At 35.1% G+C, this 26,129-nt stretch overlaps 1 protein-coding gene across 2 annotated transcripts; it reads left to right on the forward strand.

The window, feature by feature from the left end:
• Nucleotides 1-1,495: 1,495 nt before the first annotated feature.
• On the forward strand, nucleotides 1,496-24,452 carry LOC139973181 (uncharacterized). 2 transcript variants are annotated; one of them, XM_071979673.1, is made up of 8 exons: nucleotides 1,496-1,630; nucleotides 16,530-16,560; nucleotides 17,204-17,376; nucleotides 17,723-17,987; nucleotides 18,839-19,050; nucleotides 19,589-19,900; nucleotides 21,986-22,250; nucleotides 23,797-24,452. In XM_071979673.1, the coding sequence occupies exons 1-8, from the start codon at nucleotides 1,565-1,567 to the stop codon at nucleotides 24,147-24,149; spliced, it is 1,677 nt and encodes a 558-aa protein (XP_071835774.1). In that variant the 5' UTR covers nucleotides 1,496-1,564; the 3' UTR covers nucleotides 24,150-24,452. The 2 variants fall into 2 exon arrangements, with proteins under 2 accessions (XP_071835774.1, XP_071835773.1); XM_071979672.1 differs by having other exon boundaries at nucleotides 21,986-22,247; nucleotides 23,794-24,452.
• Nucleotides 24,453-26,129: the final 1,677 nt, after the last annotated feature.

Here is a 26,129-nt window from a genome sequence, read left to right on the forward strand (position 1 = left end):
ATATGAGAATGTATACAAATATATATTTAACACCGTTTCGAATTGTTTTGCAGCGGTATACTGTATGAACAATACTTCCTTGTTGGGAGCAGGTGGTGGGTTTGGTGCACAATTAGGGCTATTTTGATTACCACATCTTTTAGAGATGTGTCCAACATGATGAAAAAAAATGGAAAAAGAAAACCCTATAGTGTGTTATTGGTGATAATGTGTAGATGCACTATATATTAGTTCATACATTTGTATGGTGTAGAAGAGTCCATATAATGTGTATATTGTACACCGTAATGCATACATAGTGTATGGTATATGCTTGTTCATACGGTGTGTATAGAGTAGACATAAGTCATACAATGTGTATACTTTAGACTAGTTCATACAGAGCGTAAAGTGTAGACTATAGTTCACATTGTGTATAATTCGTGCAGTGTGTATAGTATATACTATATCATACCTTGAATATAGTGAATACTATTTCATACAGTGTGTAGTGTAGTGTGGACTAGGTAATACCTTCCATATAGTGTAGACTAGCCAATACAGTGTGTAAAGTGTACACTATAGTTCACATCGGGTATAGTTTATATAGTTTGTATAGTATAGATCAGATCATACCTTGAATATAGTGTAAACTAGTTCATACAGTGTGCTTATTGTAGACTAGATCATAAATTGTATAGTGTAGACTAGTTAATGTAGTGTTTAACTTAAATACTACATCATACAGTGCGTAAAGTGTACACTATTTCAAACAGTTTAAAAATTGTAGATTATTCCTTGCATGATTGATAGTGTAGTATATAACTCATACATTACATTTCACTGTTTACACGATATAGTGTACCAGTTCATGCATGTTATAAAGTGCTGACAAGTAGTTCAATAACACTTCCATTCATCCAGTCGACACTTCTTGATTTTTTTCCTGCCAAAAAAAAAGCGTTGTAACGTAGCTAACGTAGCTAACTGAATATCGAAATGACATCTTAACCACAATCAGCAAAATCAGCATTCTGACTCTTTTTATCGACTAGGTAGCCTGAACGTTGTTTAACACACCACTACAAAACCCTTGAACATGAACCATGCTAAATATAATATGCATTAAAAGCGACCAAAAAGCTAAAATATATTAACAGTTATTGAATTTGCAATACCATTGCTGTCCTTGGAACTAGAGACACGCTATTCGTTAGCTATGCAATACGTGGTTTAAATGGTTTTATTGGAGCAAGGACAATTCAACATGATGCAACTGAAGCTTACTGTACTATTGACTAAAATCTCAGGATATAGATAGGTGTACATAATATAAAGTTGGATTGCGCATGTCGAATAGTCTTCTTTACATACAAGCCTACGAATACTCTATATGCGCAGTACGTTTTGTATAAGCTGTTCAACTAATCATGTTTCAAATAAAACGATGGCATTAATGGACATCCATACTACTACGGTCATTCCAATGAGGTGTTGGTAACCCCTAAATGGGTACTCTGTGTCATTTGTCATCTTGCCCTTCATCGAATATATTTCAGCGTGGCATTTCTTCAAACCCGAAATCATGGAGATTTTTTTCAAAGTTTGTTTAACTGTTTTGACGATTTGGAACTTGTTTGGAACAGAAATGGTAAGTATTTTAATTTTTTAATTTGTTTAAAAAAAATATATGACTCTATTGAATATCTTCTGACTGTTTCAAGTTTTGAAAGCTAAGTCGCAACAATGTGCTGCTGCGCCAATCTTATTAAAGTTAAATGTTAAGACAAACTGAGTGTTAGCATCTCAAACGAAATAGGTAAACACGGATTAAAATACTTAATGACATTCAGTAAGAAAGCCTTCAATTTAAATACTGAGTATTTTCAACTTCGCTAAAGGACAACTGTGTTTCGCCTTAAAACATAACGTTCTAACTTAATAATATATACATAACAACTTTCTTCTTTAAAAAGTGCTTCCATGTACAATTTTAAGAATAAAAGCCAATTATACATCTCAAATTTTTTTGTTACGCACCAATTTTTAATCAATAACGTTTCGTGATGTGGCCAGGTAAAAATATACTTTTTCATATTTCGAGTATACAGCTTTCCAATATCATGTACATAACGTCAGCGCACAAGTGTTATGAAATAGTGATACCATCTCTTTGATGTTACCGAAAAACTCCATCGAGACACCTTACAGGCCTCTTATGTATTTATCTAGGTCATGGATTCAGTTTTCCCACGAGAAGTTTTTTAACTATCTTATTGAATCTTGGTACAGGGCCTTTTCCCAAAATAGATTCCATTATGTCTGTGGAACATTCGAGAAGGTTCTCTCACGTGGTATGGAAGTTTCCATAGAAAGGGGATGGACTTCCAAACTCCCAACCAATCAGGGCAGATCAGTGCCAGTGCACTTATTTTTATATCATTAAGTTAATACAGGATGGTCAGTTTATTGGCTGTCTACTGATTATGCGCAGTGAGATTTTTATGGAAGTAAGGTTTAAAAGAAAAAGGAGGTCAGAAATTTATCACTCCGTCAGCAAAGTTTATCACTTGATCAGCAAATTTATCACTCCGCCGAAAGTTCATCACTCCTAATTGTTTAATTGACGGAGTCAAGTCAAGTCAAATCATTGTAATTTAGTTTTATTTGTAAAGAGAATCGACAGAGAAGAAATTATACCGAATCATCAAATCAAATCCTATCTCGTCAAATTGTTTTTTGTGTGAAGTCATTGTTTTCTTCCGTTCGAGACATCTCCTGAAGAAGCATAAATACGGCATCAAGATATCCCAGTACCTTTCTATCGCGAGTCCCGATATAGTTTTACTATCGGAGGAAGCGGGCTCGTCACAATATTACATGGTGGAGATCGGTTGCTTTCTTCAGGAACAAAACGGTAACGGAACTTTTCACAACTTTCGTTCGTTACGATCAATAACGAACAGGTGATTTTTTTTTTGGCCCGAAGACCTAACGAGGAACACAACGTATGTTCACGACCTTGCCTAACATACACACCCTACGAGGGAAGTCAGCCTATACTAGCCTAAGTCTGTACACCGGATGCAGGAACCACACTAACGTTGATCGTACACTAACGTTAATCAACCCAGCATGCAGTTCGCGTTTGAACATTCGCGCAACTAGTACTTAGAATACTACAGCTCTAAACATCAGAACTGAACATTTTCGCGATCTAAGCCTAGACTCTACCCGATGTCAACGGCGAACGAATCTGCAGCATACGAGATGTAGGCCCACCTGCTACTACCCACCTGCTACTGCTACTACCTGCCGCTACTAGGCTACTACTACTACTGCTAACCGAGGGACTTCAATCATCGTTTGCAGTTCCAGTACCAGTTCTTAGTTAAACTTAAGGGTGAGTGAAATCATGCCAATTTGTATCCCAACCCCTATTTGAGATCAGAGTGTAACGATAAGTTATTTTAATCGTGTCCATGTATTGCATATTTGTTATTTGTATTTAATAACGGTCGATAGTGTGTTCAATTAAGTATAGGCTCATGTTGTATACTCATAACTAGCCTAATTGTATTCGGCATAATGTCCGTCAGTAAACAGGAAACTTCGACCTCTGTTATGCAGAAACATAGGCCCACTGATTTTTTGCCATCACGATTTCAGGGCGATGTAATTGATGCAGATTTAGCCGAAGCTCATTATTTGGGATTTGAAGATTATTTAGAGGTGCAAAAATTGCCGTCCCAAACCACCCCTGAGGCTGTAGCGGAAGAATTTAATGAAATATGTCGCATATTTAAGCGAACACTTAAAGGCCAAGCCAGACTCTGGATTGAAAACAAAAATTTTTCAACTATTGCTGATCTTCGAAAGCAATTCCTTGCTCGTTTCAGTCCAGGCACTTCTTCCTACGCTAAATCACAGGCATTTCACGCATTAAGCTATACGCCAGGTGATACAGCTCAAGCTCATTTGGCCAAAATTTCAAAAGCTGCAGCACATTTAAGTTATGGCGATGATCAAATTAAAGATAAATTCATCTCGACCCTGCCTTTGCAATGCCGCTCAGCAGTGTTAATGTCTGCATCACCAAAAGCAACAATTGCAGACTTGGTCATGAAAGTACAATGTTATTTTGACTTAAAAATCCAAAGTCAACCCACAGCTTCTTCCGAACTATTTATGGCAATGCACGACAAAGCGTCTTCTGTTCAGACTCCTACTATTTCTGCATCTTCTGAGATACACGAGTTGTGTAATAAAATTCAGGAGTTAGAAACCAAGTTTGATCAGTCACGTAGGTCAGAATCGCAAGACAATCCTAAAGATATGAGGCAAAGATATAGTTCTCGTGATTCTCGTGGTCCTAGGACAGGTCGAAATGATAACAGGAGAAGGTTACCATATTTTAATCCTTCAATCACATGTTACTACTGCCAAAATCGAGGTCATTTTGCACAATATTGCCAAATTCGCCTAAGCCATGAAATGGAGGCTAATGTAAACAAAGTACCAACACAGAATTTTCAGTAGGGAGCACTTATGATAGCACTCATCATACAGTGACTCCAGACAAAGTACCAAGTAAAGGAAGATCGAAACGTAAAGCAAATAATATTTGGAAGAATAGTAATATTCCTAGTTCTAGATATACAGGGAACGACCGTAGTGTGGATATTCAACTGGACACACGTAATTTTGTAAGAGGTACTTTACATGATGGTAAAGGAATTTCATTGTTGTTTGATAGTGGAGCGACACGCTCTATCATTTCTTCTTCTACAGTGCAAAATTCAAAGTATTTATCCTCTATACAACCTGTCTCAGTAGATGTAGTAAACCTAAAGTTGGGTAATGGTCAGTTTATTCATGCGTATAGCACGATAACATTCCAGGTCAAAATTCAAGGTCATGAATTTCAGCTTTCTGCTTTAATTGCTGCAAACCTGACAGGTATTGACTTAATATTAGGTAGTCAAACTCTGAAGGAATTGAATGGATCTTTGGACTTTACCACAAACTGTTTTAGAATTAAACAAGCCAAAGTTTTCCTTAGGCCAGTGCAGAGATTTGTTATTTACCCAGGTCAGCAAAGATACATTACTGTACAGGGACGTCTTCCACTATATGCACGAAATGCAGATGTGGTTATTAAACCGTTTCCTTTGATATCTCGTATGTGTCCTTCACGAATGTTAGTGAAAATGCATAAAGGTAGAACAAAGATTCTACTAAGGAACATGGGTAATCGGAAATTTTTTCTGCATCCTTCTCGCACAGTGGCTCATTTAGATTTAGCAGATATCATTACGGTCACAGAAGACATACCTATTGATTCTCTAGATTTTCTCAATGTCATGAGAGACATCGAAAAACCGTCTCTTTTTCGAACCAATTCTAACTCTAAAGAGAACCGTGATGAAATTACACGATATAATTTACATCGTTATCCACATTTGACAGACGATGATCCCCTGGTTTCCAAATCCGAACAGGAAATCATGAGAGATAACATTAATTTGGAACAAAGTATTCTAAATGCTTCAGAAACAGAAAGCATTTATGAATTTCTAGACTCACATAGAGATGCATTTTCTCTTTATGGTGAATTATCTCACTGTCCAAATTATGAGGCTGATATTACGCTTACTAATGATGAGCCATTTTACATACGTCCCTATAGACTTTCAGATGAGGACAAAGTCATTGTCGCCAGTGAGCTTGACAAGTTAGTGCGATTAGGCATCTTAGCAGTAGGACATCAGTCTTATACTTCACCGGTTTTCCTCATTCCAAAGAAGGGAACAAAAGACAAAAGGGTTGTCACAGATTTTCGCTACTTGAACAGTAGAATAAAACGTCTCAATCACCCATTTCCATTGCTGAATGAGACTATCCGTACCATAGGGTACTCTGGAGCCAAAATTTTGGGTGTTCTTGATTTAAAGTCTGCATTCTTCTGTCTGCCACTCAGTGTTCATGCACAACAATATACAGGTATTGCTTCATTTCATGGAGGAAAGCATTATTATTATAAACGCTTACCACAGGGATTGAATTTATCTCCAGCGATCTTTCAGTCGAAAATTAATGATATTTTGGCAACGATCCCAAATTCAAATAAGTTCTGTATTGCTCATCATGACGATATTATTGTGTACAGTGCAGACAAACGTTCTCACAAACAACACCTACAGGCAATTTTTAAGGTTTTAATGGACAACGGATTGAAAATCTCTCCGAAAAAGTGTAGCATTTTCCAAAATTCAGTCCGATATATGGGACATTTGCTCTCAATAACCCCAGAAGGTGAGGCTTGTATCCAACCTTTGCATGACAGATGTGCAGCGATTAGGAACACACCGAAACCACACAATGTTAAGTCAGTAAGACGATTTGTAGGTGCAGTTAATTATGTGGCTTCATTTTCCCCAAATATTCAAGCACTATTGAGACCATTACATCAGTTGAGTCGTAAGAGAAAGGTATTTAAATGGACAGAGGAACATCAGTGTGCATTTCAAAGTATTAAAGAGTTGTTGTGTAATCCACCTATATTGCATATGCCACAGAAATATGGTCGTTTTGTATTATATAGCGACACATCACGAGTAGCAACAGGATCATACCTGACACAAAGAGTTAATGGCAAAGAGAATATTATTGCATATTACTCCAAGATATTACCACCAGCATGTCAGAGGTATAGTGTAACTGAATTAGAAATGATGGGTCTATTTATTAATGTGACAGCATTCAAACATTTATTGCAAAATGTAGAATTTGAGGCATATGTTGATCACTCAGCCATTGTTGAATTGTTTAAATCGAAACAAGAACCAGCAACTACACGCTTACGTAAACTTCTGTTCAAATTGTCAGAATATACATTTCAGGTTGGTTATAAGAAAGGCTCAGAATTGGTTTTGGCAGATTATTTGTCTAGAGCACCACAGGAATTTCACTCTGAAATAGATCAGGTTGCTCAAGAGGTCAGTTTTTATGAGGATATTTCAACTCCACCTAAGGAGACATTTAATCCAATCATGACAAGGTCAAAGGCAAGGTCAATGGGAGTCAAAGTTCCAGATTTATTTCCGAATAAAGTCACAAAGGAGTCTAAGCAGGATTCCCCAGCCAAAGAATCAACAAATAGAGTAAATAGGACATCCATTCCTAAGGCAACACATTCTAATGATCATGTTACACAGAGACCACAATCTGAGTCACAAAAGACGACTACACCAGTTATATCTACTGATAAGAGAGAAACATATATTCAAAGGCCTACTATTTCTATGCCGAGTGAAAATGGACATACATTTAGTCCTGATGTATTAGTTGTGCCAAATTTTACAAGTGTTTCTCAACCTACAGAGCCAAGATTAGTGGATCAGAATAGACATAGAGTGCAAGAGGTAGTCAGAGAACCACCACCAGAATTATTTGTTCAGCCAAAGCCAGTAATAACAAACATTGATCATTTGGTTACAGGGCACATTCCAAAACAAAAGGAATTGAATAAGGTCATGAAGGCAATTCAAGGAAAGCTGATCAAAAACTATGATCTGCCATTTGATGTAAAAGAGTTGCAAATTCAACAACAAACTTGTCCTTACTACAAACCAATTTATGATTTTCTTGCACATGACATTATTCCAAGTAATGCTAAGCATGCTAGAACTGTTCGTTCTCAAGCAGAGGATTATTTGTTATGTAATAGTTTGTTATTCAGGATATTTTTGCATGAGACTAATGATGCCAAGATGACTCTTCAGTTAGTCGTACCTGAGACTATGGTAGAACAGATAATATCTCGATATCACGATGACTTGTTAAGTAATCATCAGGGTGTAATGCGTACATATTTGACCATTAGACAGCATTTCTATCTGCGCAATATGTTTCAACGCATCAGTAATTATATTCAGGCATGTCTCCGTTGTCAAGAATTCCGTAAGAAACCGGACAAATTGAGACAATATCATGCTCGCATTCCTGATTCTTATCGTCCTTTTGACAGACTTAGTCTGGATTTCAAGACTATGCCCACAACGGCTACAGGATTTAAACATTTGATGGTTGTTTGTGATGAGATCACTAGATTTGTTGTATGTGTTTCTCTTAAGACTCTTGATGCTGAAACGATATGTGAAGCATTATTGCAGAGGGTAGTTACAACCTTTGGTCCACCGTCTTGTATTATAAGTGATGCGGCGGCTTCTCTTACAGGAAAATTAGTGGAGCTCTTAAGTAAAGCTTTAGGCATTGAACAAAAGTTCATCAGTGTAAACAATCATGGAAGCTTACAGGTTGAAAGACACATTCAGACTCTTTCAAATTTCCTCAAAGTGAACTTAAATCAGTTTGGTACGGATTGGGTACGATTTGTCCCAACATCAGCCTATGCATATAACACATTTTCCTCTCCTCAGTTGGGTAGCTATAGCCCATTTGAACTTGCATTTGGACGAAAGCCGCCAAATCTTACAAATTTATCGTTCAATCCAATGGCAGGATTATCACAATCTCATGGAGAATATGCTGCATTGTTAAAGAAACGATTTGATCATTTGTCAAGGGTAATGTTAGTCTTACAAAAGAAGCAACAAGATGCTCAGAATGTTAAGATAAGTGCAAAACTGGACAAAGGTGCAATTTATTCAACGGGTCAATTAGTGTATCTATATAAGCCAACGTCTTCCTCCTTGACTGCGAACTCTCGCAAAATTGCTGCAGAATGGTGTGGACCACTAGTGATCCATCAAGTTTTAGATAGGACTCATTATTTGTTGGCCACTCTCAAAGGAGAAATTCTTAGTGATGTATTCAATTATAACAGGCTTAAACCATGTTTTGTAAGAGCATCTTCTGAAACTAAGAATATCACCAACATTCAGAAATTGCGGAATGTCTTGAAAACAAAGGGTTCATCAAGTGAAAAGGTTGCTCGAATGAGAAATGTTTTGAGTAGTAACACTTCTAATGCAGAAAATGTTAATGTCATGCAAGATGCACATATTGAGTTTCATGATGAGTTTGGTAACATTTTGCCAGGGGTAACTTCAGATCACGTCATGTGTCTTATGACCACTAAGCCAATGAATGTTGCATCCTTTCTAGAGAATAGAGCACATAATGAAGGATTAGCACTTCCATATCCTTCCATGAAAGATAGCATATTAAGGCAAAAGAAAGTTTTTGCAAATGCTCCACAAGGAGACATGAAAGTCCAACGTGCTCGATACAAATTGGGAGAATTACAGGTTCTGGTCACCTATCAGACACCATGTTTTCCATCAGGCTTTAAGAGTCATGATTTTTGGTGGAATGTAGGAAAATATTCCAACACAGGGGAAATAATAAATTTTCTCCATGAAAAGGGATTGAACATTACAGGCAATCCAGGCAGGATGTTGCAAACATTATATGGTTAGCATGTAGAACTGCATGTTGCTTTAAGTTCAGATGAACAGGTGTTTTACCCACAATTGTATGAATGGAATGCATCATGGCAATTACCTGCATACCTATTAAGTGGAAGTCATTGTACTGTATGGTGTAACAATATAAGCTTTATTGTTAAAACCACCACCAAGTGACCTAGTTTCATCTTTTATAACAAATGTGTAATGAGTATACCTTATTTCTCCTTATGAATTCGTTCAAACGTTTACCCGGCAATTAGAACATATCCGGAATATTAGCAACATGGGTTTTCATATATTGAGAAATATTTTAAGGATATTTACATTGCATCATTTATGTTATATTGAAGGCTATTCAGAGACAGCATTGAAGATGTGCAACTTTTGCTTACAGCAACAGTTATCGAAGCAAATGAAAGTATAGATCTTTTGAGGAACTTATGTACTGTATATATTTTCTTTTCCTCAATTATTCATGCAAAAGTAAATTTCATCATGAAGTTGTAAAGACAAGATGTTAAGTATTATGTAAATTTGAAGAAAGATTTGTTGATGTCATAGTTTATGGGGTCTCTTTTATGGTATCGAATATCTAGTACTTTGGTACTTTACTAGACTATCATTTCGGAGTGCATACCTAGGGTCACCATGCTATCGAGTCACATTTTCTTGATTTTCTTGAAGTGAATGTATATGATTCACAAGGTTTCAAAGCAGTTTTGAAACTATGCCTTCATTAAAGAGGAGTTTTGTAAATGAGTTTGTAATATTTTAAGGTTCTTTTTTTAGTGTACGAATTTTTAATGGAACGCCAAGGTGTTCTGTTCAGTTAAAAGATAACTAAGTCTAGTTTTCTCTGATCTCTCCCCAATTCACGGCATGATTTCACTTTTGATATAAATGTATTATTGATGTATGAAATGCATAAATGTATTTTGTAAAAGATACTGCATATTTTGCTGTGCCATGTAACTTTAAGATATCTTAATGATATCTTCCTTTTTTTTGGATTACATCATATGATGTCATCAATATTGAAGAGGTACACAAAATTCAAGGAAATAGTGTTCAATGTATATACCATATGATCATTTTAATAATTCGTAACCAAGATGTTAACCTTTGAGATACATGAAGACCATTTATTGAAGTCAATGAATATTAGTGAATGTGCTTACAGTACTCTACCTTCTTGAGATAATGATAAGTTAAAGCAGTATGATGTTAAAATTTTGGAGTATCCAAAAATTTTAAAAGATTGAGGGGGATGTTATGAAATAGTGATACCATCTCTTTGATGTTACCGAAAAACTCCATCGAGACACCTTACAGGCCTCTTATGTATTTATCTAGGTCATGGATTCAGTTTTCCCACGAGAAGTTTTTTAACTATCTTATTGAATCTTGGTACAGGGCCTTTTCCCAAAATAGATTCCATTATGTCTGTGGAACATTCGAGAAGGTTCTCTCACGTGGTATGGAAGTTTCCATAGAAAGGGGATGGACTTCCAAACTCCCAACCAATCAGGGCAGATCAGTGCCAGTGCACTTATTTTTATATCATTAAGTTAATACAGGATGGTCAGTTTATTGGCTGTCTACTGATTATGCGCAGTGAGATTTTTATGGAAGTAAGGTTTAAAAGAAAAAGGAGGTCAGAAATTTATCACTCCGTCAGCAAAGTTTATCACTTGATCAGCAAATTTATCACTCCGCCGAAAGTTCATCACTCCTAATTGTTTAATTGACGGAGTCAAGTCAAGTCAAATCATTGTAATTTAGTTTTATTTGTAAAGAGAATCGACAGAGAAGAAATTATACCGAATCATCAAATCAAATCCTATCTCGTCAAATTGTTTTTTGTGTGAAGTCATTGTTTTCTTCCGTTCGAGACATCTCCTGAAGAAGCATAAATACGGCATCAAGATATCCCAGTACCTTTCTATCGCGAGTCCCGATATAGTTTTACTATCGGAGGAAGCGGGCTCGTCACAATATTACACAAGGTTCCCCTCAAATATCCAACCCCACTGTTTAACCGTATACCAACACGTTACAACAATCCTTCATTACATCTTACAAATTATTGAGCTTTGATTCACATTTTTTTAAATTTTAGTTTAAATTCATGCTCCATATGCCATTCTTCTCTCTTCTAGAATAATAACTAAATTCGAAACAGTAACACTCAGTTATTTCAAGATTCATAATTTCAAACATTTTTTTTTATAAATGCAATCATGCGATTCCCCTATCGAAACAGAGCTTTACTCTTTGTATGGGTAATATACAATATTCTCCTATGCAGTCTAAAGTTGAACAGATGTTTTATAAAGGCTTTGCTATTTTTACATAAACTGTATACGTATAACGTATAACTTGAGTCTAATCTGTACAAAAGCAACTTCCCTTGTCGGCTCTGTTATTTTGATATGATTTCCGAGCAGTTATGTTATTCATTGTCCTTTTTCAAGTTGTCGCTATTAAATTTTAAAGCAACATTGACGTTTGATAATCTAAAAACAAAGACAACATTTCAATGTCAAAATACCAGTACAAAGATAGTTAAGTTAGCCTATATTTCAAATAGTAAACAGTATTATAGCTACTGTGAATACAACTATAATGATATGGTACATTCTTTTAGTATGATATCTTAACTTTAAAAAAGTGGAAGGTTCCATTCTTTGTAATACAATTTGAAGACATTTTCAGTTTAAGTTTGGTGATATCGCTGCAGTGAACTATCATCTAAACGCGAAATTTTGCAGCTCGAAAATGTATAAACAGCGCCGATATGGTTACATCCTTCACATGCTCATAGATATCAATTGTTTAGATGTCATTATTTATGTAGCTATGTTTGGCAAACAGTCTGCAACAAACAATAACGATATTTGTTATATGTTATATGATCATTCTTTTTAAACACATATTCAAGGAAACAAGGTTGATAAACATTAAAACTAAATGGTTTACATGTCAATCTAACTTTAAAGAAATTTAACAAGGTGATATAAATATAAACATATGGACGGGATTATTGCTGAATATCATAAACTTAGGTTACTCAAGTTTATTGCAGTACAAAATTAGCAAAGAAAAAAAGACTGCTACAAAGCCCAAACATTGACAATTACCTTTTGTGAGTGCTACGTCTATTTTTAGACACTACTATATGACTTTAAATTGCTTTCACGAAAGAATGGTATGCGATCATAAGAGATGTCTTTGGCGATTTTAGTGTCTAGCCAACGGTGATTTCCTGATTCAGTGTTTCTTTTCTCATCTATATTGTTAGTTGCTTCTAGTAAATATAATTTAGATTATATTTGATATTGATTAATAGAACCGTTTGACCGCACATTCGCAAAGATACTAGATATACGAGTAGAAAAACTTTAAGACATGATGAAGTTTGTAAAAAAAAAAATCTATATCGCCTGCATTTTGAAGTGACAGTTAAATTAGATAGATTTCAAACTAGAGAGTATATGTACTTCCTCAATAATTGAGTTTTAAAGAGAAGTAATATAACTTAACCAAAAAAAACTGCGTGACAGCAACTCAGATATAATGTCGTATTACAATACCAATGTAAGGGGGAATCGAAATGACGAAATACATTTAGAACGGCAAACTTAAATCTGAATTTATGATATATCGTTACCAAACCGAAGATCTATATTTAAAAAAAGGGTGCTCGTATTGCATTCATTCAATAAATCAATTTAAATATTAAAGAAAGAATTTACTTTCTTCTAAATACACATATGATCATTGTCCTATTGTTCTAATTCTTATAAGTTAAAATGAAATACCTATCAAGTATTGTTTGTCAAATTTGTGCGACATGTTTAACTATCTATCACTTACTCACTTGTCGCGCTATTATAAAATGTTCTAAAACGTTAGTCTAGTAAGTGGAATCGATTTTGGCGATGATAATAACAACTAGTAGTAATGTAAAAGCATTATTGAAAAAAAAAATAACTACTGTGACACGAACATGATATTCAATCAAATAAACTGGAAGAAAACAAAAAGAAAGAAAGTCGATTTCAAATGCCATAGACGTTACTTATACGTATAAGTTGTTTTATAACTGATGTTTCTTTTATAAGATCTTATCATTTGCCATTTTTGTACTATTTGAATTAATTTATTCCAATCCTTCGAATAAATATAATTATAACAATTTAGATGTAAGCTAGTTTTGGATCTCTCGTTTATACCCTTTAAATTTCAAAACCAACCATTAAAACGAATCAATGTGAAGGCTAAATGTGGATAAAAGCGAATAATAGTTAGCCTCTTTGTATAAAATCAGACACAATATAAAACTCCTAACAAGACCATTTTTAAGTAAGTTTGAAATCAAGTCAAACTACAAGTAATAGAAAGAAAATTGTTTTAAAATCTACATAAATGCCTTGTCTAAAAGTTAATTTCACTCAATTTCACCACAAATTTTAACGTTTTTTTTGGGGGGGGGGGGAGGGGGTTAAAGTTAAAAACATTAGCCATATTCTGGACATAGTTTGACAAGCAAATGTACATTTTCACCAATCATGAAAATAAATTAAAGGACATAAAATAACTGCATAGGGACGTTTCAATGCGGAAACCATGTTTAACAATAAAAAAAAAAACCTTATTTTTATTCTGCTTGTTTGTCCTAAAATAATTTTAATGTTCAACACTAAATGAAAATTCATTCATACATTCTTTTTTTCTTTCTTAAATTCAAATTGGGATATAATCTGTAACAGTAACATCAATGCAGGAACAAGTGAGACAACATAATTGCAGAGAGACAATTTCCACCGACAAGTAAATTTCATTTCATTTTAATCGAGAACAACCTACTTTCTACATAATCCAGTTTAACAACATTTAAATGACAATCTGCAATAATTTTTCTCCAAACTTTGGAATACAACAAGCTAGTTTATCGTGTTAAGAAATCAAAGGTTTAATACATATGCTAAATACAAATGTGATAGGCGTAGTCAGCGACGTTCACCCACACCCAACCCTTTTCGCTGGCCGTCATCACACCCTCCCACACGACTCTCACCTTCCCTTCATGTTACCATGTGGCTGGTTGGTGGAGTACTGACCTTAACGTTCGTTTGTCGTTTTAAAGTAACATGTAAACTAATTCGGTATACAAAAGGAAAATTTTCCTATGCCTCAAACAAAATGGATAATAGACTTTTAAAAATTAAACAAATTTATCAAATCTGTTACACTGTATCTAAATGTCGCTTTACTAGCACATGTTAGAAAAACTGGAAAGTATATCATAACACTTAACAACTCCATACATGGTAATAATTCGCTTGAAACACTTTCGATTCAGTGATTTGTTGAAAGATACCTAAATAAATTCCTCCATATGATATTTTGTGGCTATCGTTCGAACGAGCAACATATTCAAGAAAAACACGACTTGTGACAATCAAATTACTGCGATAAACACAATAATAAATGCAGATAGAACAGTATAACGTCTCACACAGTCTAAGTCATTGCTTCCTCAAAAGCGTTATCGGCATAAAAAAAGCTAATTTGGCTATATCCCAAAATATTCGCCTTTGACCGCGTCAATCTCTTTGTATAACAATGGTACATAGTGTACCACTAGGGGAGCTAACATCAAAATTCTTAATTATTTCGATTCTATTGATTTTATTTTTCATGACTTAAGTTAAAGGTGATTTGATATTCTTGTATCAAAGGAACATATTCTTCTCCAAACCGTGATAAAGTAACTCTTGACATTATAAACGCGTTAACGCTATAATGACAAGATGACCCGTGTGCAGACGTTGTTTTAAAAAATCAAACATTTGATGGAGACAAAAATATATCAAAGAACTGTTGACATTTCAGGAAAGAACTAAAGCGTGTCCTTTTGTTTATTCAGAGAGTTGTCTAAATTCACTTCATCTCCTGGAAAAATGCTATACAATATTTTTGTCTTGACAGATAACATCATAATTTCATGACAATTAAACTCCCATATACTCGTCTGTTCTGAAATATCAGTATTCGGAACTTACCAAACAAGAAAAATGTAAATTGTTAAGTTGCTAAAGATCATTCTTACTGTAACAAGTTTAAAGCCGACGAATTGTACAACATAAGGCAAAACAATTACAGAATTGTATTTATTGAATGTCTTGGTCTGAAAGGAAGAAAACATTTCTTATTTCTTTGAAATCTTCCTCATTATTGTTTGTCCATTTCCTGATAAAATTCTTTATCTCTTGCAATTTTCATCATTATCATGTTATAGAAGACAAATTTTAATGTTAAGTTTTCTATTATTTTTCTATACCACGTACAATTTTGTAGAATTAGCGTTTAACTAGGTTGTCCTATATTCTCTAGTTCATAACGTACTGCTATATTGTAATAAATTTTAACTTTTAATGTTGTGAAATTTGCAATCAACTGAAAAACAATTGAGACAAAAATTATCGCAGACTATGTTTTTACTATTTTACGCCTTATAGTTTAATACAAGATATGCATCCCCCTCAATCTCGTGCCTTAATAATTTGAATGGAGGTTTTTATTTAGTAAAATATACAAGTCTGTGACGAAGAACTTACCTTACATTTAAAATGACACCTTCTAAATCTCAGAGTTACCATTTGCTAAGTAATGATCAAGACACGGTAATCATATTCCAACAAGAATAGCTGGGACGATATAAAAGATCCGTCCGTTTAATAAAGGACTGTTAAACACAAATGCGTTACATATCATATCTGAAATATTCTGTCAAAATATCACTTGAACAAAGAACATCTGTCTGCAATGAGCAACTAAGTTTAATTAAGGAAGCAGCCGGCTATTGCCTTTGTTCTTTTACGTTAGCTTACATATATAATCCCGGAAAATGCCATTAATCTAATGTTTCCTGGATGGAAGTGGTAATATGAAGTTCAGTTCTGTTTTTATTGACTTGCAGACTAGATATTAATTTCAGTAGAAGACTAACGAAACAACCACTGCTTTAAACTAAAACAAATCGGACCAGTTTGCCTAAATGTTGTTTCTTCCGATCGAACAGATTCATTTGATCCTTCTTTTATTACGCAGGTTATCGTCAGTGCCGAGGTACGGTCTTCAGGTAGGTGTAGTAGTTATGCCATCCGACTTACCTTATTATGACAAGTAACCTCTGTCAGCTATGTATTATAAATGTTAACACTAAGTTGGCCAGCTGAATGGCTAAAACATTGGCTCTTTATAGTGTTTGCTCTAAATGTGTGTTTTTCAATCGTGTCAACATTTCCGAACATTTGTTATGAGATTGATTTTCTCTGAGTCGCGTATTTTCGGTCTCTTCACACCCTACGTGCTACATTGATATTTTCTCAGGTACGCTAAAAAAATGGGATTGGACTGTCTTCATTAGTCTTTTGATCTCACTTGGATAAGACTGATAACTATGGAAGTTTGATAAAAACTAAATTCAAGTTATTTGGTCTTTGAATATTTTATTGCAGGCTGAAAACTAATCAAAGCTAATGATTCATTACAGTTACATCTGAGAATTCAATAACGATTACCGTATATAATTTTAGTCGCGAAATATTCTCCTATATTGCAGTTGAGTAATAGTTGGCATTTAAACTGATGTATAACCTTAACACTTATGTAACGAAACTAGTTCTCTTACAATTGGCTGAGAATCTAAGGCAATACTTTCGTTAACTGAAATGATTTTTCAGTCCCAATGAAATGTTAACTTTGTTTTACTTTCCATACAGGTTCTTCATACTTTGTTTTTCAACAACCTGCGTATCCGAGAGATTGCAAAGAAGTATCGAATGCATGTTCCTCTACCCACAATACATCTGGAGTCTATCTTATTAAACCAGATGGCCATCCGGAACCGTTTGAGGCTTACTGTGATAATGATCTTGATACTGGTGGTTGGACGGTATGGCTAATTACTTGATGTTCCCTTTTCAACTTGAAATAGATATGTAAAAAATTTCTTTTTTACAATTTTGCATACAGTAATATATAGCGGTGTAATAAAAATCGTTATTTCAAATAGAATCTTGATATTTGTTATTGAAGCTAGTGTTTAAATCAATGATGTTATATATTTTGAAATTTAAGAACAGTGTAGTTCTTCTTCCAGGTAGACAGTAAAACTTCTAGCCCACACACTATAAACTGAAGTTAGAAATATAAATTCTTATTTCTGTGTAATAATTGTTAGCAACAAATCGCATGCAGAATGCAACGTTAACATTTAACTTCTTTGATTCTCGTTGTAGGTACTACAGCGACGAAGATTGGATTCTGTCAAATTTAATAGAAGTTGGAAAGACTTCAGAAATGGATTTGGCTTTCTAGGGAGTGAGTTCTGGATCGGAAATGAGAAAATTGCCTACTTAACAAATCAAAAGCGGTACCAACTGCGAATGGACTTTGAGAACGTTGCTGGAGAAACTTATTATGTAACATACGACGATTTTCGTATCTCAGATGAATGGGGGAAATATTATATATCAAGTTTAGGAAAATTCCTAATATCAGATGGTAAGTGTCTTTTATATTCTTATTCAATATAAAGCCAAATAATAAGAATATCATTTATGTGAAAAGTAAACGTGCATAAACTGAAAGGTGTATTCTAAGAACGAATTGATCTTTTGGAGGTAGACTTTACATATCAATTATCTTTTCTTAGTTTGAAGAAACTGTTACAATATATATAGTTCGAGTATACATATAGTAAATCAGCGAGTACAATGACGATACAACACATATATTAGCGATAACAGTATAATCATATGATTGCGAGTACAAGCTCTAAGCGCGAGTTCAAATACTTAATCTTGCATTAGTATCTATACTATATTTCCAAAATGCCTCCATTAGTTAAAGTGTGATTACGCGCTCACTACAAGACTGCTTCGTACTCAACACTAACATTGGCTCTGACAAAGGAACCGTATCTACCGTTTGTACAACAGAACGCTTACACTGAATACAGTTACGTCCCCCAGTTTCATCAGCGCAACCAACGCAAACGAAATTTGGAAGTTTCTATTAATTGTCATTTTTTGTCAGAGAGCAGTATACTTTCACCGAGAGAAACCCTGTAACAAAAGCTATGACTATCTGGCTTCAGTTGTACAACAAATGATGGGGTGTTATCTCGTAATGTTCAATAACTTAATTTAAACGTGACAAAGGAACGGTCACTGCGTGATTTAAAATGTTCTGAAGTCATTCGAACTCCTTCTGAAAGTGTGTTACTTTCCTTTAACCTTCTGACAGCCAATTATTGAAGTAATTAAAAAACCTTTTTCTTTGGCACTTGTCATATTCGTTGTGTTTGTATCAGGTTACTTTTATTTACCTTTTTTCCCTTTCCTGTTGTCTAGAATTAAAAATTGAATGGTGTCCAGCTAATGAGATATTTAGCAATGAGACATGTGAGAGGACTTGTGCAGACCCCGATACTTGCATCTCGGCTACCTCTCGCACAGAATCAGAGCAATGTGTTTGCGTCGGCGATTATCTGATAGAGCAAGGACAATGCATCCCTCTCAACCAGTGCAACTGCTTCGTTGCTGACAAAGGAACTGTATTAGGGGTCAGTACGGTTCTTTCAGGACTTTTTTAAGCTTTACTCTTACTTCATTGTCCATATCATTAGAAGAAAATCTTCTACTATTTAAACTTGTTGATTATCACATTACATTTACAGATAACCGAGTAGCGCTCACATCGCGGTTGGGAAAGGGGCGTGAATCCCACCTCCTTCGCCAGTTCTGGCAAATCTGTCAGTTAGGAACGTATTACATTAATCAGGAAGATAAGACATACGAGTTTGCATCCCCTTATAAACCAAAAAACAAAATTCATGGATACTTCATACCATAGTGTTGCGGTTACAACTAATTGTAGGCCTAATGTTAAGTCGCAATAAGCCGTTGAATGCAACATTTGACGGCTACCTTTGTTCTTGATAGCGGATCCATAGGCCCCCTACATCGGAGTTGGTTTAAAAAAAAAAACATAAAACTTGTTTAACATTGGTCATCCATTGTTGACATCCTGTTCATTTCACTGTGAAAATTTGTGACAAATAATTTATTTACTATTTTTTTTCTCTGAATATCTTAAATTAGGAGGGCAAGTTTTACATCAATTCAAGATGTACACGAAATTCAACTTGTAGGAACAACCGTCTTATAGATGAGAGTTACCAGTGTAGTGATGACGCAACCTGTGATGAAAGGAACGATGTCCGTAAATGTTACTGTAATGATGGCTACGAAGGGGACGGAGTGACGTGCACCCGCGAGGTGATCCCAAAAGATTGCTACGAGCTTTATGTTTCCGGTGAACTCAGTGATGGAGTTTACACCATTTACCCTGATGGTTGGCCAAGCGGCATTCAGGTTTACTGTGAGATGGAAAGTAACGGAGGAGGATGGACGGTGAGTAATGCAAACAAGGCTTTGAATTGTTACCTTTTACACAATGTAGTTTGCATTTTGCAAAACGATGCACTGAAGATCTCCTTGAGTTGAATTTGACCAATAGAAAAAAGTTCTATCACAATAAACTTGTATATATATTAATATATATATATATATATATATATATATATATAGAAGTGTATAAAATGTTCCAAGTAGAACACGACAGAGTGCTCAATTCCGCGTTATGAAGAAGAGCGTAATGTAAATTTTGAATTTTGCAGCCAAACCTCTACTCAGAGTTTCATGCTTACTAGCAATCGTCAGGAGGTGTACTAAAAAGCTATCTCTCTTTCATCTTAGTCTTGACTTTATTTTGGGGGTGTTTTGGTTGGTGTCTGCAGCTTGCGAGGATTTCAGACCTTTTGTTCAGGAGATTAGGGCTAGAATGATCTATTATTGCTAGTTTCTCGGCCTGGCATAGATTACAAGAGCCTGAGCTGTTGATCGATGTGTTTGATCTCCTGACAATGGACCAGGAGATTTGGAAGGCTCTATTGCTTTCTTTTAGAGACCAAACATGTTTTGAAAGCTCAGTCTCTCCTTGATAATTCTTCAGGTTGAACGACTTTTTGTGGTTATTGAACCTTGTTTTGAACTGCCCTCCGCACATACCAATATAAATAGACTTAGAATACCCGGCAGTCACTTCAGCTTTGTATACTATGGAAGGGGTCAAGCACTCTCCTCCGAGGGGGCAGGTCTCTCGCATTCTGCAGTTGCATCCATGGTTGGGTGGGTTTTCAACGGCCTTTGAAAGAACTTTTTTATTGTGGCTGTTGATAAGAGCCTTTGCGTTTCTCATGCAGCTGTAGCTTAATTTGAGGGTATTTTTGTTGAATATTTGATGCAGCCTGTGTCCTGGGGGAAAGTGCTTGGCCACTAACTTCAGAAAAGTTTTACCGATGTTTGTCTTTACAGTTTTGCTAAATGGGGGGTTAAACCATGTGATTTTCCTGGTTCTTTTGTTCCTTTTCGTTGAGGCAGGCCGGGTTTCTGGTTCGAATCTGAGGTCGCAGTCGTAGCCACTTGAGATGAGCGCCTCTTTATATATATATATATATATAAAATTCGCTTGTTTATCTTTTATATATATGTATATATATATATATATATGTATATATATATATATATATATATATATATATATATATATGTATATATATATATATATATATGTATATATATATATATATGATATAAATATATATATATATATCTTTATATATTTATATCATATATATATACATATATATATATATACATATATATATATATATATATATATATATATATATATATATATATATATATATATATATATATATATATATATATACATATATACATATATATATATATACATATTTATAAAAGATAAACAAGCGATTTTTTTTTTAACAACGACATACTGCTATATTTCGGAGTGGTCACCACTCCATCGTCAGGCATCGACGATGGAGTGGTGACCACTCCGAAATATAGCAGTATGTCGTTGTTAAAAATATTCGCTTGTTTATCTTTTATATTATCAGTATGGACCACTACTATATGCTCTCTCTCTTTCGAGATCCGGCTTTAGGAATCACAAATGAATTTCGAGTTGGTTAGCAATATGTTTGATCTCTAGAGTAAGGCAAAATATGTCACCAAAACAGAAGTAGTACTGTTCGATACATGTCAAACGCCTACAGTAAAATAAGACCTTCCTTACCGGTTTCGAACCTCTGGATATACAATCAGCGTCCATAGCCGAGTTGGTTAGGGTTCGAATCCGGTGGAGGCTGGAAGTTTTTTCACTGTTCTGGATTTTCCTTCTCAATACGTTTTCAATATATATATATATATATATATATATATAAATATATATATATATATATATATATATATATATATATATATATATATATATATATATATATATATATATATATGTATAGATCTTATATTAATCTTTATTAACTCTTCTACGGCTTTGGATGTCATACCCTTAAGGATTAGTAGATGAAACAATTGGATTACCTTCTTGTCTTCATTTCATAGGTTTTCCAGCGACGATCGAGTGCCTCCGTTGACTTTTTTCTTGGTTGGTTGGACTACAAGAACGGTTTCGGTAATAAAAATCAAGACCACTGGCTAGGTAACAAATATATTCACTCTATGACCAACCAGAAAACGTACCAGCTTCGTATTGATCTAAGGGATTCCGCTTCATCATCGTATTACGCTGTCTATTCAACTTTTAGCATTACTGACGAGGCAGACAAGTATCGACTATCAGTTGGATCACACAGTGGAAATACAGGTAAGTAGTTGACATTCTAATCATTGACGTATACATAAATGTGGACCAATTACGTCAATTAAAAGAATCGTCTTGACCCCCCCAAAAAAAAGAAAAAAAAGAAAAACATGCCAAACATGGAGGATAAGTGACGTGCTCCCCTATAGCAACTAATTCTTGTAGTACTCCTTGAATGTGCATTCTACATCAACCAACGTCTTGATCTCATAGCTACCGCATTCCTGGCTAAATGATATATGTTTTCAATGTTCACAGCAATTTTCAATTCCAAACATTGCTAATTTCATTCAAACGTTTGAACTACCGTTGGAACGCACGTAGGTTTCCAAGAATATACAATGCGAATAGACATAAGAAGCAGACGATAAGATTCGCTGTTCATTGGCAACACAGGACTCCTTGTCGTGTTTGCACGTAACAGGCACCAAACCTGATAGGAGTGACCGTCATACGCAATATATAAGACTATTACAGTAGATGTTCTAATAGTAGCTACAACATTTATAGTCAATTCACTTTATGTCAGTTATATTCTTCATTTAATCTTATTTATCTCATGATCTTTCATGTGTCTGGTGTAATCTACGTTTAAACTCCAACATGCAAGGTCAGGTTGAAAAATCTAAAGATTACATTATGCTGTAAAAATTAGGTAAAAAATTGAACAATCGATGACAATTAACACGGACCCTTCTTGCCATGCCTTGTAAAACATGGACCTTTGATTACTCAGGATTGGATCTTTAAATGGTACCCTTGCTTTCCTAACTTGAAGGATATATTTAGGTACCTCATACAGTCCCCGCCCTCCCTCCACCTAAGAAAGCCTAAGCCTAAAGAAGTGAACATTCGGTTATGCTAACTAAATTACACATAATAGTTTTCAAGAAATATACGACTTGATACTGGCACACACAAGAAATCTATAACTCGAGTTTTGATAGTATAGGAGACTAATCAGATGGGGACTTAGAAATAAGAATCAACTAAAAGAATGAATGAAGAGTATTGCCAATAAATGCCGGTAAATAAATGTAAAATAAGAGCGATATTAACGACTCTATAGTAACTAAAACCCTGGCAATTGCTTTGAGTAGTTTCCCCATCTGTATGTGGCTCCTGTTGTGGCATTGTACTTCAAACGGGATAATTACAAAATTGTATGAACGTACATAATATACAAATATAATGAAAGAATATTATAGTAAGTAAATGTCGATAAATATAACATAAAGAGCGATATTAACAACACTAGTAACCAAACTCTATTTTAGTTTCCCCATTTGTATGTGGCTCGTGCTGTGGCATTGTATTTCAAACGAAACAAAAACAAAATTGTATAATAACTTCCTTGCAAAGACAAAATACCTACTAATTGTATCGTAAATGTTCAATACACGCACACACACAAAAAACAAAATACGCGGAACTGACGTTTTCATCTTGGTAAGACAAAAACGCACTGCCCTCTAACTTGTATCCGATGTTGGATTCGTTCAAAGTTTATAAACTGATCGGTTCATTTACTCTTTCTTGTTTGTTGCAGGATATGATCGTTTGTCTGGTAGCAACAATAAACAATTCAGTACAAAAGACCAGGACAACGATGGATGGAGCAGCTACCGCTGTGCTGAGAGACACAGAGGAGCCTGGTGGTTCTATGAATATTATCACTGTAGGGAATATAATTCTGCTTCTTATTGTCGGTCTTATTGTCAGTATAGTTACTATTGCTATTATTTTCCCGATGGCAGCGACAACTGCGCTTATTGCGCTCTTTCTCACCTCAACGGAGACTACGACGGCTCTACTCGAGGAACGCACATGTTCTGGTATAGTTATAGTTTGAACAGTTATGGATGCAGCCTGCAATACACAGATATGAAAATACGGCCGGTGTAGACAAAACACCCTATAACACAGTGTCCAACAGTGCATGCTTTACTTAGAAAGTAGGGAGAGATCCATACAGATCTTCGAGTGTCGGAAACCAGGACGGGCTGAAGACAAGAAAAAAAGCAGAAAATGCAACAAATATTCCAACCAGAGCAATTCGACAAATAATTCATTTTTAAGGAATGAGAAGATTTATAGCAATTATTGAAATCAATGTCAAATTGTAAATGTTAACTAGCTTACTGTTGTTTGATAGTTCATGATTGATTATTGTATGAGTCTCACAAAAGAATAAGATCAGAAATCAAAGTGAACATGTCCATTTTTCTTTTCGTGTTTTCAAACCCTCACCTAACCCCCCCCCCCCCAAAAAAAAATAGTTTGTCAGAAATTAACAATTGCGTGAAAGTGGTTTCTAGGATCACACACCTACATATTATATCATACATCGATGGAAGTGTAAAGATTCAATGTAACATACACTTGAATGGGTATATATATATATATATATATATATATATATATATATAGATATAAAGATATATTTTATGTTAATGCAATGGAGATAAACGACACAGGCAAATGAATATATATAAATGAAACTCGTAATGAGTTGGAAAATCAAGAACAGTGAAAAAACTTTCAGCCTCCACCGGGATTTTCCAAATCATTACGATTTTCATTATATATATATATATATATATATATATATATATATATATATATATATATATATATATATATATATATATATATATATATATATATATATATATATATATATATATATATATATATATATTATAAATACAGTGGTTTACGGCGTATGGCACTTAATGAAGGTGAGATTGGGTATGCTTCCGGTAAGCCAAACGACGGTACTGGGGCCTTGAAACAATAGGCCCTTTTGGCCCACTGGACAAAACTATGGCCTTTCTCGACAAGAGGATATTGACGCTTTCGGCACCCTAAACCTGTAGCACATTCTACGCCTCGCAACCACGACGAGCCAATTTCCAGACGGATAGGACCATCTTCCTTTACTAAGCCTATTCTAGCCTATACTGGTAGCATAATTAACGGTGTTTACGCAAAGTCAGACTCTTTCCCCCTCTCCGCATTTCTTATTATACAATTCGTCATTCTTCTAACAAACTGAAACAACACGGAAGAGCAAAGAAACGGAATTGCTCAATATTTTGTTCATCAATGTTATTAGTCACCAATAACTCTCAACAAGAATGGTTCTCCTTATTATCACAGTGCTTCGAATCATGGATGTGTTATACCGTGGTTCAACCACGCAATCTGTCAGTTTATTTGTGTACCTTTCCTATATCTAACTGTTGATCAAACGCACTGGTTTTTGGAGGTAGTACAAAAGAGCTGCCGCGATATCGTCGCCTCACGCTATTGGATGTTTTGTACGAATTCATTGCAAATATATATGCTATGCACAGATATTACATGAACAATTTGATGTCGCGTTGTTTCGAAAAAGTTCATCAAGTCTAAATTCCCCTTTGTCCGTTTAGGTTACCCGGACAACCCCCCCCCCCCACCCGGACGAATTTCCCCTGGACGATTACCCCTTGGGCGATTCCCACTCGGACAATTCCAACCCGGACAATTACCCAAGCACAATTGCCCACCGGAGAATTCCCACTCCGGATAATTCCCAACCATGACAAATGCCGCCGGGCAATTTACCCTGGACAACCCCCTCCTCGGAAATGTCTACGATTGATTGACAGCCGCTTTAGGCGGGTTTAAACTATTAGTCCAGTAAGAATGGGGGTTTACCAAGAACTAACTGCAAGAGGAGATTTCTTTTTTTACATGTTGTTGTTGCTTCCCCACTGAAGCATTTAAAGATATTGTTCGAAGCCCCGCCCACTCATGAATGTTAATGAGATTGGCACCACAAACAAAAGGGACCATATACTCACTATGGGTAATCCACCACCTAAGTATGGGAATAATGAA

This window comes from Apostichopus japonicus, chromosome 9 (genome assembly GCF_037975245.1).
Source record: "Apostichopus japonicus isolate 1M-3 chromosome 9, ASM3797524v1, whole genome shotgun sequence".
NCBI classification, from domain to species: Eukaryota; Metazoa; Echinodermata; class Holothuroidea; order Aspidochirotida; family Stichopodidae; genus Apostichopus; species Apostichopus japonicus.

Coding starts and splice junctions, on each gene's coding strand:
- LOC139973181 (XM_071979673.1), top strand. CDS start 1,565: ATGGAGATTTTTTTCAAAGTTTGTTTAACTGTTTTGACGATTTGGAAC. Junction 16,561..17,203: donor TGCCGAGGTACGGTCTTCAG/GTAGGTGTAGTA, acceptor CTTTCCATACAG/GTTCTTCATACTTTGTTTTT. Junction 17,377..17,722: donor TTGATACTGGTGGTTGGACG/GTATGGCTAATT, acceptor TTCTCGTTGTAG/GTACTACAGCGACGAAGATT.